The sequence below is a fragment of the Poeciliopsis prolifica genome, unplaced genomic scaffold (assembly GCF_027474105.1).
Source record: "Poeciliopsis prolifica strain line A6 unplaced genomic scaffold, Auburn_PproV2 SCAFFOLD004, whole genome shotgun sequence".
Lineage (NCBI taxonomy): Eukaryota > Metazoa > Chordata > Actinopteri > Cyprinodontiformes > Poeciliidae > Poeciliopsis > Poeciliopsis prolifica.
Genome location: NW_026562379.1, coordinates 24717 through 39981, shown reverse-complemented (window position 1 = coordinate 39981; position 15265 = coordinate 24717). Strand labels below are relative to the sequence as shown.

Sequence of the window (15265 nt, the reverse complement as noted above, 5' to 3'; positions counted from 1 at the left end):
AATAGAATAGAATAGAATAGAATAGAATAGAATAGAATAGAATAGAAAAGAAAGTGACAGGCAATCAAAGAAAGTAAAATTGTACAGAATGAAAACTAAGAGTAAAATACTTTGCAGGATTAATGTTCCACAGTTACTAAAAAAGAAAAACTCACACTCCCATCCAAAGGAATATGCAACTGAGTGAGTTCATTAAAAGATGTTCAAAATGTGCATCATGGGCAGCATTAAAAGACAAATAAGTGACATTAAAAATAGTGCTGTCTCAGCGCCTGACTGGAAACCTCTGTATTTATGGAGCTTTCATTCAAAGTGGACAGTGTGTATCTGCCTGTACTGGCTTTTATGTGATCCCTCAACGATGGCTGGTTCAATCAATCAATTAATCAATCAATCAAGTTTATTTGTATGTCGCACATTTCATCAACAAGGAGGTTCAAAGTGCTGTACCTCATAAAAACACAAAAGTACCAAGTCATACAACATGCAGCCTCACTGTGGGTTAATAGTGGACAAATTTTCAGCCACACCACAACACCACATCATCAAAACTCTAAAAGTGAGACTAAAAGAGGAACCTTCTGCATTATGTTGTAATGTTTTTCCCACCAACCTGAGCACATGTTTTTCTTGTCTTGGACAAGAACTGAAAGCGATACGGTATTGATATTATCGATATTTTGGATCGATCCGCCCATCTCTAATTTACAGGTTGCGCTTGTCTCCGTCTCTCTGCTAAAAGAAAAAACACACCACAGGCCAATCAGACAGGCATTGTCATATTTTAGTTTATATTTATTTTCTGTTACTTTTAAATGTGAACAGTGTTGCATGTATTAAGATCTACATGCCACATCTGTGGCCATAAAGAGAAAAAAAAAAAAGAACTTGAGTCATTTTCACCGTCTTTTGGCAAGAGTCAGCCTGTTTTCAGTCTTGAATCATCTTTGACCTTTGCGGATCTGGATAGATTTCTTTCACTTGATCCGGATCCAGCTGGCTGTGGGCGCCGACATCCACGGACTCGACTCGGTCCCACTAGTGTTTGGGAGGGGATGTCCTTACTGAGGGACTTTTGTGGCTCATGGCCTTTTGTAATGAGGAATATATGCGCCCTGGCTAACAAGAAAACAAATGCTAATTTGTATAAACAAAGTAAAGTTGGCTCTAGCAAGTAGGTTGCAGTCAGGGTTTTGCATCTCTTGCTTTTTCTTTTCCCAGGCAGTTTTACTCTCCAGGTTTTTCTTGCCTTTTTCTCAGCGGACGTTTCCCCGGAGGTCTGAGACAGCAAACTATTGGATTTGGTTTCCTGTCTTCATTTTCTAACCCAAATTATTGGAAACCCCTTTTTCTTATCTGTATTTAGAAGGTAAAACGCAAACATCTATCACTGCTTACATTAAAGATATTTAACATCTGGAGTATAAAGATTATAACCAGGAGCTGGAGCAGGAAGCTGCACATCGGTTCCTATCAGAATAACAAACTAATGTGCTTAAAAACTGCATTTACATTAGTTGGTGGTAAAAAAAAAAAAAAGAGTTTAGGTTACAAATAAAAAAAGCTTCCTCAGAATCTCTATCGATTTTTCCATTTCCAGTTCTCAAAAATCTCTTCCAGGTTGACCACAGATGCCGTGTCCAGAGTTTTCTTAGAAGCCAGATCATTTTCGTATCTAAGTGAAACCTATATATAGTTGAAGTGATGTATTTCAGAAGTTGCTCTGTCTGTGAATCCTCATTCTGGATCATCAGTGCAGCATAATGGAGGTATTAAAGCTATTCTTATCCGTGTAATACTTTCCCTTTCCAGCCAGTGGAGTAGTTATTTAGTTGATGGATCAATATGAGCCTTCCTGACATTTTATCTGACGTACGCCGCGATCAATACAGTATGTCTGCTGAGTAAGTTAAGTACATATACACTAATGGAAACTTTTTATGAATTAAAGTTAAGGAAATAACAACTTTAAACATATGAAATGCTGCATTTCATATGTTTGTTTTTTTTCATTCAAAGATGCTAGAAAAAGAAAGATCTGGAGCCAATCTTCCCAAAAGGAAGTGATGACAGGGAACACTTCCTTGATCCTGGCATTGATTACTAATAAATGGTCTGATGGGAGCTTTATGGTTCTCATGGTAACATTTATTGGAAGTAATGGGAACAAGGAAGAGAGAATATTTTCTTTTTTGTTTAATCAACAAGCTCGTAACTTCTGATATTTGTTTTAATCTCAAATTAAGCTGAGAACTTTGCAATGTCTAAATTGGTCAGAGCGATCTTCCTTTAAAGATCCTCTTATGGGAAAAATGATCTATGATCTACTGCTTATTGATATTTACTTTTAAAGCATTACGTTGAAAACTTGAACACACATTAACCATATATGACCTCTGGCAATGCATTTTTAAATACGTCAATAACTCGACTACAAAAAAAAAAAGTTCTTTCGGGAACAAACACATCAAGTGCATTTTTCACAGATCCTCTCAAGTAATAAAATTCATCACATCAACTTTTACTGCTCAGTAACACTTTAGCGGAGCCACCTCCTGCAATGGCACATATTGCACTATAAATCAAACAGAAGTGGCAGGTCACACACGGAGACAAGCCTGAGAAGTTGAACAGATATACAGCAGCTGTAGCCGAGAGATAACGCTTTATGCCAACCACCAGCTCCACAAATGTCTTCTACCACATCCTCGAACACAACATCCCTCGATGTGAAGTTCGCCCTCAGAGGAAGTCTTCAGTCTTCCCCAACTGAAAAAGCTCAACAAGATGCCTCCTAGTTTCCACAAAGTAAACAAGGATCTGCTGAAACTCCAAGTATGAAATCCTCAAACACTGTTCACAGATGAGAACCAAAAACATCTGATGAGATAATTAGACACCTTTTCCTGTCTTGTCCCTGCTTTCATTCTTGACTACTCTGCGTCAGTACGGCGACAACACTGGCACAACTCGATATTGGCACATCGAGTTATAAGATATTGCTGTATGCATGCAAGGATAAATCAGAAACACACTTTTGTTTCATGGTTTTGTGGTTTGCTCTTGCTGTGTTCACTGAGAGCAACAAATCAGGATGCGGCGTTGAGCCTTCCTGTACATGTCAAGAGAAAAACTGGTTGTAATAAATTCAATGTGAGCAACACAATGAAAACATCCCACCAGACTGAGTCAGACTTCTTTTTTTCTTTCCCTCCCTCTTCCCTTTCCAGCATCTGTTGCGCTGTGAGCCAGACCGACGGGTGTTAATCACCGACTCACATCTGTCTGGAAAAGGTTACGGCTGCTTGTACGTGTGCAGCATCAGGCTTCGCAGCGTGACTAGTACGACTGCAAAGATTCACGCGCACAAACAGGCACAGAATTTCCTCTAGAAATGTGTCCAGGCTCGGTGTTAGAGTGATTAATTATTGAAAACATTACAAAACATGTGCTGGAAACGCAACTCTACCCTCAATTTCCTGAAACAAGGACTTGTTGTGCCTGACAAGTCCCGAAATCTGTCTGTGATTTCGAAAAGACAACTTTGAACAATCACAACCTGCAAGCACAGCAAGCAAATCTGCACTAAAGGCTTTGCCCTTTCTTTTGTTAGTCAAATCCAGGTTGTCGCCAGAGACTTTAAGTATTTATTTATTTTTTTTGTCTGAATGATTTCACATTCAGACTGAGTGAGACGACATCATATCTAGTTGTGGCCCATCTGGCTTGCTGTGCTCAAACACCTTTCGCTGGGCAGAGAGCAGCTGCGAATCTCGATTGCTTCAAGCCTCTTAAAAGTGAGTCCTGAAATGATCAGAGTTTGACGAGAACAGGAAGGCAACAACAATAAAAGTGTTGTTAAAATCAGAGTGGCCAAAAATGTAATCAACGGTATATCGATGACATAAAACACTTGCACTCAAAAGACTGTGAGAGAAAATCACAGAAGAAAGCATCGAATGAAGCAGGAAGCCGCCCTGTTTTATCTGGACACCATTAATAAGAAACACTGAACTGCATCAAGAGTTGAAATATGAAAAAAAGAAAGGAAAAAGAGCTAGCACTCTAGCATAGTGTACGCTTAAATGTTCAGCTATAGAGTCCAGAGTTTATGGGTAAAGTCAAATACATATTAAGAAATAATTGTTAAAACGACCTTAGTCTTAGTTGAAGTGTTGTCAGAACATTTTAATATCAAATATAACTTGGAAAAACAACAACGACAAAAAAAAAAAAGGTACAAAAATGCTGAATCATTTCCAAACTATCCAGACTACGTTATTTTTACCCCCTTTAGATCTTGAGCAAACAATGACAAACCAGAGTCTTTAGGAAAGCTACGCTTAGTTCTAGTTGCAACACTTGAGTGTAAGTGTTACTAATTAAGTCACGGACTCCAGGAGTTGCATTAACAGAACATGAAGCAGGCCAAAAGATCCCAAAAAGCAACAGATGATTTGGATCCAAAGTCATTCAAACAGAGCTCTGAAGGATGAGACGTTCAGAGAGTGTTGGTTCTCCAACGAGCTGCAAGGAGAGCCAATGTTAACATGTGGGAAAACAAAAACGTTGTGGATATTGTTTGATCAATTGAAACATATGAACACGAGAGCAAACGTGAAACAGCAAATAAGTGCAGCTGCTTTCTTCACCGAGTTAACCCCACCTCAGAGCAAAAATATCTGTCATTGTCAGGACGGCAGAGTTACGTGTGATGTTGATGCTTTGCATTTTATATTTGCTGAAATTCGAATCAACATATGGCACAAAAACACCCGGGAAGTTTCCAGATCCAAATCTCTTTTGACACGAACGCCTCACCGCATTATTAAAATGCTTGCAGCCACCAAAGTTGGGGTTTCCTGACTCTTACTCAGACAGATGTGAAGAGGACTTTGTCATCACTGTTTATTTTGCCCTCTGGGTTTTTCGACAGTGATTTAGGTGAAATACCATCATGAACCAGAGCTGAGTCAAGCATCCAGGCACAGACCGCAAACGGGCACATGGCAAAACCATGAACCGTTTTAACCGCTTTTCTGAAACTATTTTATCACTGAAAAGATGGCTCCCGTACAACAAAAACGAACTTTGTTTTACTACGAAACACACGTTTATGGAGCTCGCTACGCTCATTAGTTAGTGTGCCGAGTTGCTAATGTTTCGTGGACCCGATTTGACCTCAGATTCCGACAGAAAGGAGAGCGGCCTGTGGAGAGAGGCCGGACCAGTCCTCCAGGGTTTTCAGGTTCGGTCCACTCCCCTGGAGTAGGAGCAAATGTGAAGCTCACTCCTCAAAACAAACTCACACATTTGCGCCGCACTCTCAGACACACCTAAACACAACACAGCCGTTAGAGAGGCTTAAACTGTGCCTACAAGCGCATTCCAAAACAGCTGCCGTGCCCCAAAAAGCTTTTTATTTTCTATATAAGTGCGACGATAAAAGAACAAGAGCCGACAACGACAGGAAGGAATATATGTGCAAACCTGCTCTGATGTCACCACTTACAGGAAGCATGATCCACGTGTTGGATTTTATGATGAAACATTTTTTTAACTTGTTCTCGAAAGTTATTTAAGTTTGGAGCGCTGGCCTTTACAGACGGCTGTGTCACTTTTCTTTAAATAACTTTCTAGTTTGGCAGTTGTGACAAATTGTGACTCTACGTTTGAACCCAGACCAGCAGCAGCTTAGAGGGCCCCAAAATTTCATCTATAAGATAAATACATTTTATATTCATGGAGTCTTAGAGGTTCACGCAGTAACTTATATCACTGTGAGCGTCTTTAATTTGCTAGATTGTTGTGTAAATGACAAGTTGTCACATTTTTGAAAACAAAATATAAATATAGCAACCCTGTGCTATATTTAGATGTGACAACTGTGGGCTTTAGTTCACCCGGAGGGAGAGTTAAAGTTCCCAAAGGACCATGTGAGTTAGTGGGACGTCTGTTGAGAGCTGGATCATTAAGGAAAATGAATAACGACAAAAATTTAATAACGCGGCTGGATATAATAATCCTTCCAACAGAACCATGTGACATAACAGGCCATCCTAATAAATTAGATTTTATCGCATCTTATTATGAATATCAGTAATTGGCAAAAACAGAAGAGCAATTGTCAAATTCCTACATTTCCCTATAGATTTAGTCAAGCCAGATCCACAAGCCCAAAGCAGAGCCAATCAATATTTACATGACCTTCGAGAAAAAGTTGCAATATCCAGCATTTTCTGTTACCTTTATCCTCCAGGGCCTATGTCAGGTATGAGTGATGGCTCTGCGACAAACTCGACATTCGTTTGGAAAGAAGACCTGGGCCCACTTAGCAACAGTTAAGTTCTTTTTCTTCCTAGCCCCGGTAAAACACCCGCAGCCCACGTCTAGGATCTGTCTGGGAGTGTCGCTGTTGCTGGTGCAGATTCCCATACGACACTTTTTTCTTCCACTCATTTTTTCTACGAACGTCCTTGGATGCAGGACTCTGTGAACGACCAGCTACTTCAGCAACAACCATTTCTGCCTCTGGCCCCTCGAAGACGGGCCTGCTGCTCCAGACCACTAAGAGAAACCTCATATACATCAGCTGCTCACAGACACGTCGCTCAGTTGCTGCAATGTGGGCAAACTGCAGAATGACGACCGACGACCATTGGGTTTAACTGTTACGAGCTAAATCTTACATGTATGCATGGCATATGAACACAAAAGGGATGCAATGCTTTGGTTCTAATTGTCAATGCTACAACGACGAGATTACAAAGTCGGCCAAAAGTTTTAATTCATAAAAAAAGCATCAAAAGAGAGGTGAGTAGGTCAGTTGTTTGACTTTGACAACCTTAACACGTGGATGTGATGCGGGATTCAGCATGTTTGGGTTCATTCAAACTACATAACAAGGAGGCGACCTTCACACTGACATCAGTAGAGCAGGTGCTTCACTGTGTTCGATTAGCCACTGCAGCTAATGTAGCTAATCTGCATCTACAGCCATTTTTATTAGAAAATAAAACAAGTAAATATTATAAAAATATTGATTTTTTTGTGATTTAAATTTTTTTTATGCACATTCATATGAAGGTACCCAAAAAACATTGTTTAGGTTTTTCCTCTCCCCTCTGATTTGCTCTCTTGTCTTGGGGGTCCAAAATCTTCTCTAACCCGGGGGCCCCACACCCCGCTACACCCGGCCCTGGATGGACCCGGGGGTGTTGGGTGATACTCACGGTTAGAGGCAGGGAGCACACCACGAAGATGACTGTGATGAGAGCCAGCAGCACCACGTGGTCCAACTCCTCCTCCCCGCGTCCGAACCAGGCCAAGCTCAGCTTTTTCCTCCGGGCCACCGACACCACGGAGCCGCGGCGCGTCAAGTGGCTGCGGTGCATCTTGCACAGGCTGACGATCACGGAGCCGTTGCAGGCGAACACGACGAAGATCAGCAGCGCATTGAGCGAGGAGTAGGACAGAGAGAAGGCCAGGATCAACTCCCCGCGCTCCTGCCAGGTGCCGCGGGCGTCCCCCATGTCCATGAAGCACCACGTCCCCGGGCAGTACTGCCTGAATTTGCCGTACCCGATGAACGGCAAGAGGCAGAAAGTCAAGGAGAAGAGGTAAACGAAGAGGAGGGCGACTTTGGCGAAAGCGGGGCGGATGTGCACCGAGTAAAAATACGGGTGGCTGATGGCCAGGCAGCGCTCCAGGGCCATGGCGCACAGGATGAGGGTGGACGCCAGTCCGAAGAAGTTCACCACAAAGCCGAACAGGTTGCAGAGCTTCTCCCCGCCGAGGCCGACCAGGGACGCGTTGTGGGCGTAGCAGATGAACACGGGCGGGCTGAGGAGGCAGGTCCCCAGCAGGTCGGTGAGGACCAGACCGGTCACCAGGATGCAGAAGACCGAGGACCGGGAGCGGTTCTCCTTCTGGTGCACCAAGAGGATGAAGAGGGCCAGCAGGTTGCCCACCACTCCGAGCGAAAAGAAAGTGATGGTGATGGGCTTGTTGCCTTGGCCGGAAATCACAAGCTGGCCGTGGCATTTGACGCTGTCGTTCATGGTTGTCAGAGGAGGGTCTTCCAGCATGAGGAGGGTTTTTACTGCAAACGATCCGCGCCTGATTGCTGCTCTTTGGAGACGGTCATTTGGCAAAGGGCGCGATGCCGCCGCGTGTTGACGCCCTCACAGCCGCATCGCCCCTCAGCGCATGCAGACTCTGCGGAGCATGTGGAAGAAGTACTTTTAGATCAGGCAGAAAGTAACAGAAGAAGTCTCGCTTTCACTTTGTCACAACATGTCAAAAATTCACAAGGATATCGGCAATGAATTACAGCTACTTACCCTCTCACTGAAGCAGCAGTGCAATAGTAATAATATTAGTAATAAATCTATGAAGAAGTTTCAACTTCTTCCTTTCTCTAACTTTCTCATTTTGCTGGCTGTTCCTGTCCTTATTAATATTATTATTATTTTCTTTTTTTACTCCGAGAAAAATGACAGCATAACCTGGGATAAAACTGGAGTTTGAGAGCAGCTCTGATCCGCGGTGACTCTCAGAAACAGACTGATCGGTTCTCGGCTTCTTCTCCCTTTCCCTCCTCCTCCTCTTTGAGTTTACTCCTCCCAGTCTGCCGGATCGATTCAAACCTCCCTCCCACTGTGCAACACGCGTGTCGCGGATGAAGGTGATGTTCATCGGGACAGTTCTGTCTGGTGATGATGATGATGATGGAGGTGGCGACGAAGATGAAGATAATGATGAGATGTGTATTTAAAATTAGGCCAGTGTAAATATTTGTAGATTGTAAATGTAAACCATCAGCAGTCCAAATAAATCGCAATTACTCAAGTTGTACACACACACAAAAAGTGTAAACAAACAAGCTTTCCACACGTAGGCGTTTTTATTTGTCTTTTTTTAAATAATCACTAACATAAACAACGTAAATCAATAGAAAGACAGAAAAAAAAACAGAGAATAGAACACCAAAATTACACCAAATATATAAATTCATGTAATTTTTCTTAAAGACACATTTGACACTGTGTGTCTGCACCGCCCCTTTAAAACTGAACAATTTTAATAACAGATACATTTTTGAAAGTGTAGAAATTGGGACAAAAATTAGATGCAAATGCCCAAAGTTCTTTGTTTGTTTTTTTTCTTTCTTTTTTTTGACATGTTTTAAATGTATACATTTTGAATTTATCTCCATCGGCTCATGTTTAAAGCTTGTGGTTTCGGAGTGCTCTCGTCCCCGGGCCCCGACCAGCACCAAGAGCCACGACACCGACCCTGGACCCGTCTCACACGGCAGGACACACAATGTGCAAAGGAAATGTAAAATCAGTACTGCCAGTACTCCTCTAGTTTCTAAAAAAGATGCTCTGAACGACTCTTCGCCTGGTTCACGTGATGCTTTCCCCCTCTCCATCACCTCAGACCAAGAGAGAGACTTTCCACATTATTGACTACAAATGTAATTGAAGCAGCTAATCCTTGTTTGCTTTTGCTCCACTCTTTTTAATTAGCCCGTCATTGTCTGGGCTGTGGGAGTCTTAGCTTTGTGTTTTTTTTTTTTTTTTTTTTTTTTTTATGTTTGGTTCACATTTTGTGAAAGCTCTACAGTCATGAAGTCTTATTTTTCTACTCCCAACTGTTGGGATAAATTACGATCGCTGTTAGCAGACAAAGGCCTTGAAGTATCAGCGTATTGCCAAGAGGAGTGTGAGCAAAAAAACAAAAGACGTCTCAACACTTCAAAACGTATAGAAGGCCAGGATGATTTATGTTGGAGAGTTGCGCTATTTGTTTCTCCCTGTCTGGAAAGCATTATTCTAATTCACCTTTGACTACTACAGATGAGGATACCTCGGAGGGTGTTGGCAGATTCAGCGCCCGTAGAACAAACCGAGGCGACACTTTTAAATAAACAGCAGACGCAGAAGCTCAAAACAAATATTACCATTTGCACACAAACTCCTCACAGCAGTGGGCCTGTTTGTGAGCGCACCAAATGAGGGAAGGAGACCGTGACACGTGGAGCATTTTACACAAGCTCCTGTGATGATACATGGCAGGCTTGCTGCACAGCAAAACAATTCAATGGTTGTGCACGTGAAAGGCAGCGGTGTTTGTTTTGTGGCCTAAAGAACGCCTTCGGTATCAGTAGGCAAGAGGAATGCTCACTGAATGCCGATCCAGAACCGCACAGCATTCTGGGAGACGAAGGCAGCAGAAAAGGCTCTAGCTGCTCAGCCTCTTCACGGCCTGCTGAGCTGGGTTCGTGGTATCGACTAAACTTGCTCGCTCTTTGGGTGCCTAGCAATGCCCCGTCGGGCAACTTGCGCAGCAGCGTTTTCAAGTTTGGCCGTTGTCCCGCAAAACTGCCGGAAAACAAACAAAGGCCTGGAGTGAGAACTGTGGATAAGCCAGGAAATATCACAGTGAGTTTCAGATTTTCAAAACCAAAACACTGATCGATAAATATCGATAACTGTCAATATCGACTGACATGAAACTTACAGTCCTACCAGAAAGTCATTTGAAAATAAATGAATTTCACTTGTGAAGCGCTTTTCACAGAAATGATGTCAAACAGCTTCAGTGTAAATAAATAAATTACAGTGAAGTTATCTACAGAATGTTAACAAGAGAGAATGAAAAGAGAGCATGACACTGAGGTGACATGTTTATGAGAAACAGCAACAGAAAAAAACTCCAGCAAAGAGAAATGCATTGCAAAGTTACTACACTGTTTAACAAACCTGGGAAACGACGTTACTCTGCACCGAACAAGCAAAGTTATTGAATACGATCAACTATCTTTGAGGTCTGGGTGTGTAGAGGGAGGAGGAACGAGGCATGAGAAAAGATCAATATTACCTCTTTCAACATGAACGCATGAATCTCATATAAAAATAACTTTGGTAGAACCAGTGGGCTTTTATCTGCTTTTCTAAATGTGAAACAGGTGTGAAAATGTTCCAGCCGACAAACCAGACGGCCGGCCGACCGTCCATCTGCCAGATCCTTCCTAACTGAGCAGGAACCTGAAGTTATTCATTCCTCATTGAAGAACAACAGATCACATCTTGACTCAGACGTTGTAGCATCGGAAAGAAATGTGGAAGTTTTGTCAAGTTGATGTAGTTTGCTAATTACGCTTTAGTAAACACCACATTGGTGCTAAAGTCCCATTTTATTTCTTTTGTCAAAATGTTTGATATTTTTAATGGATTCAGTTGGAAAAAACAAAAAAACAAAAAACAACAAAGTCATGTTGTGTGGTTTGACAAAAAGCTCCCTTTTTATCCAAATTCATACTCTGAGTTTAAGAGCCTTATTAAAAATGTTTCCACCAAAACTACTGGAAAAGCAGACAGAAAAAGAAAACCCTGTCAACCTGGGCAGCTATGAATTAGATCATTCTTTAGAGCATAGGTGTCAAACTCTGGCCCGCGGGCCAAATTTGGCCCGCAGTGTTATTATATTTGGCCCGCGAGGCAAATTTAAATTAATATTAATCTTTTACGTGAGAAAGGAGGCATTAAATGTTTATTTAAATTTAATTTAATATATTTAATATTTTATTTTATATATTAAATATGTTTTATTTAATATAATAATATGTTTTATTATTATTAGCAACTCAATTTTGCACACCTGCACTTTTAAGTTAGATAAGCTTTGCTTGTTCAATATTTATTGTTATATTAGAACTTGTTTGGGTCCATATTAAAAGATTCATTTGTTCAACCTTGGCCCGCGACTTTGTTCAATTTAAAGTTTTGGCCCACTGTGTATTTGAGTTTGACACCCCTGCTTTAGAGAATAAAGCGTAACAAAGAATAGAAGTAAATCAGCCTCTGGGTGAAAACAAAAGGCGGATGGATCGATGGAGAGACTGTCATGGGGCGCATGAAGGAGAGTTTGTTTAATGGATGTCTTCATATTCTGCTCTGTTTGAAGTGGGAGAGACAGAACAGATGAAAGCTTGACAATTTCTTACCCTTCTGGTTCTCAGGGTTGCTGTGGTGTTCTTCCAACATTCTGCACTACTGTGAAAGTGAAACATAATACGAGCGAAAAAGACAAAAACCAGGATTTTTGATTTCCTCCCAAACCTTGACCTGAATATATTAGCTAAAAGCTTCAACGCCTTCAGCAAACACAGGAGCCTTTTATCCAAAAATGTATTGATTCATTTTGATTTTTTTTTTCCACCGAGGCCGATAAATCGGCTCGTTCAAGACGGATGGCGTTTGGAGTCCATTCCGCCTGTCAGGTTTCTCGCTTTTCAGATGCAGTTGCCACCGACCGCACAGTTACTTTTAAGTGGATTCAAAAACCGACCCGCCGTGAGTTTGATCTGTCTCGTCACGTGATGGAAACGCTCGGTCTGGTGTGCATCATTTTCTCTTTGATGTTAGTGTCAGAACAATCTGGGCTTCTGTCCATCGCCATTTTGAATCAGTCGCTTAAATCATTTGACTCAACGTCTGTGAGCAGTGAGAACCGGGGAGGGAGGAAAAACGTGCTGACGCAAAAAGGGGTCATTTTCGGAAGAGCCTCTGCATCGGGTATTACTTTATAAATCATAAGTTACTCGGTTGGGCCTCGGCATCTGCGTGTTACGCAACATGCTAAAGTCTCTTGCTCCTTATTGGAAGCAGAGAATTTGAGGTGAATATTGATCTGTGGAGAATTGAATTAGATTTACTGAAAGTCTGCGTTCTGACATATGTTTGTTTTGCATGACTGCTTGCTTGCTCGGTCAAAGCCCTTGTGGTCTGAGGAGTTTGTCTATTATGCAACCAAAATACCATGTATTGCCTCCCAAGCCCTCCCAGCACTTCCTATGTTGTTTCTTCTGCTTGTGTTTCCACTTAGTTGTATATTGATCAAGTGCGGATAAAGTTTAGGAATGTTAATCACTAAATGATTTAATTACAGTGCATTTCTTCTCAGTCATGTGTAATATTCCTGGAAAATTGCTTTTTTGTCTTTTTCCTCGCCCACTCTTTGTTGATGTTTTTACTTCTTGCCAGACAAAAGCAGTTTTTTGTTTGTTTGTTTGTTTGTTTTGGTCGGTACGGATGACAGAAAATAAAACTCAATGAAGTGGAAAGGAGACAGACCTTGAATAGCTCAGCTGTAGCCAAAGCTGCATCTTACACAAGCACAAGTTATTTTTTGATTTAATTTTTTTTTTTTTTTTTATGCTACAATTTCCCAAAGGGAACATTTGTAAGTCGACCGAAAGTGGGAAATATGTTTGTTATGCCACCATTTTCCCAAAGGGAATATTCGTAAGTCAACTTAAGCTTGTTGCATTGGCTCAAAGTGAGTGCTGCTCCAACGGGATTTTAAATCGTTCAGTAAATGTGCGTTTGCTAAAAACACGAGGAGACTACGAGCCAGTCTAGAAACCTGTTTTACAAATGCTGAACAGGAAATCTACTAAAATCAGCTCAGCCAATAAAGAAAACTAATGTCAGGAAACACAAGTACTGAGAGTAGAGTGTGTGTTGTTGCAAGAAAAAACCCCCTAAAGGTCCAGGATTACATTCTGTTGGAATAAAAAAAGAGAAACAAAGAGCATTTCAGAAGGTAATTGTAGAATTTTGTCCATTGATGAGTAAATGCGCAAACGTCTTACCCACCTGAAAAATTTGTGGTGAAATTCATAAATCATAGCTAATCCGAGCATTGGAAAGTCCTCTGCAGGAACATACAGGTGGAAACATATCCACAAACACAATGGTGCAGCGGAAAACAACACCACACACAAGCAAGGCCTTTGTAATCCTGGAGGAATCCAGTAGACAATGCGCAGGTATCTAAACTACCTATAATGAGCCAGAGCTGTGTTGTTTCACCCCGTCTGATGTAATTCAAGCAGTAATAGATCCTGACATGTTTTTTTTTATTATTATTCTTTTTCTTGTTCTCAGTCAAGTAATTGTTTTTTCACAAGCTTCTCTTGTTTTCGTTTTGTCCAAACAGGCCTCAGCTGGAAAAAAGGTTTCTCTCTCTCTCTCTCTTTCTTCCTATTTCCCTTTCTCTCTCTCTCACACCCACACACACACACACACACACACACACACACACACACACACACACACACACACACACACCCACACACTCGACACATCCAGCAAGCAAAGCCAGAACCAACATGCCAAACAGAGCTAACGGTATTTACAGAATCGAGCAAAGTGTAATAGTTGTCTCTTGGTGAAAAAGTATTTTCCATCGTTGAAATGTTGCACATTTGTCACATAGCGGGCACGAACAATAATGTGCTGCGGTGGGATTTCATATGGTCGACCAACACAAAGCAATGCATAACTGTGAAAACCACTGTAAACCAGTCCTTTGTAGCTCTGGCTGTGAGTTTGGGTTCTTCGCGCTGCAGGAAGGAGGCCCTGCGCCGCGGCTAAAAGTGGCTCACGGCTCCTAAAAGCTCTCCTTCCAGGTTTTTCCTGCGATTTGCTCCGTCCATTTTTCTATTAAGTCTGACGACCGGCTTCTCTGTGTCTTCATAATGTGATATTGGAGATAAAAACCAGTCAAGATGCCTCGGTGAACGACGGCTGAGGCCATAACGTCTCTCTGATCAAATTTGGAAAGCCGTATCGCACAATGTCGAATTCTGGGGGAAGAGTCTCGAAAAGACATTTTCGAGTTTAACAGAAATGCGAGGTTTACCACACAATGCAAAGCGGCGCAGTTCTTGGCGCGCTGTTGACTCAAAACGTTCAGAACTGGCATCACGTTTCGGTCGCAAGTTGCAAAGATAAGCTCAGTGTTGATGAGAAAAAAGGAGTCGGAGGTCAAGAGCATTGCACAGGGTGGGGGGCAGAGGTGGTTTTCTAACACTGACTTAACATGGAGGCCAAAAAGGAAATAATAATTTTCTTTTCATTTTGTTCTGCTCACAGCTTCTTCTTCTACAGGATTTCTTGCCCTCGTGACTTTGCCCCGATAGACCAGATCAATGGAGTAAATAATAGTAAATATTATGCCGTCCACACGTTCATCCCCTTCATCTGTGAATCATTGCAGCTTCTGTTGCTGCGTCTCTGATTAATCCTCCCACCGCTGACCTCCGCTTTTAACTTCTCCACCGCTTCATCTGGGACGTGTCTGCCTGCCGGGCTTCTCGGTATTCATAGCGCTGGTGCTCTCTCTCACAGACCGCAGAGGGCTTCGCAGAACAGGCAGATTCAGACTGAGATTAAACTCAACAAAGGAAGAC

At 41.9% G+C, this 15265-nt stretch overlaps 1 protein-coding gene across 2 annotated transcripts in view; it reads right to left on the bottom strand.

Moving 5' to 3' along the window:
* Positions 1 to 8730, bottom strand: part of ptgir (prostaglandin I2 receptor) — a 25604-nt gene extending 16874 nt beyond the window's left edge. Inside the window, exons 1-2 of one of the 2 annotated variants that reach the window (XM_055029064.1) lie at positions 8343 to 8730; positions 7233 to 8217 (exon numbers count right to left, since the gene is read on the bottom strand). In XM_055029064.1, the coding sequence (XP_054885039.1) occupies positions 7233 to 8087 (855 nt within the window). In that variant the 5' untranslated portion in view covers positions 8088 to 8217; positions 8343 to 8730. Of the gene's footprint in view, positions 1 to 7232; positions 8243 to 8342 lie in introns of those variants that run through there. The other variant, XM_055029065.1, reaches the window with a different exon arrangement.
* Between the last annotated feature and the right edge of the window lie 6535 nt (positions 8731 to 15265).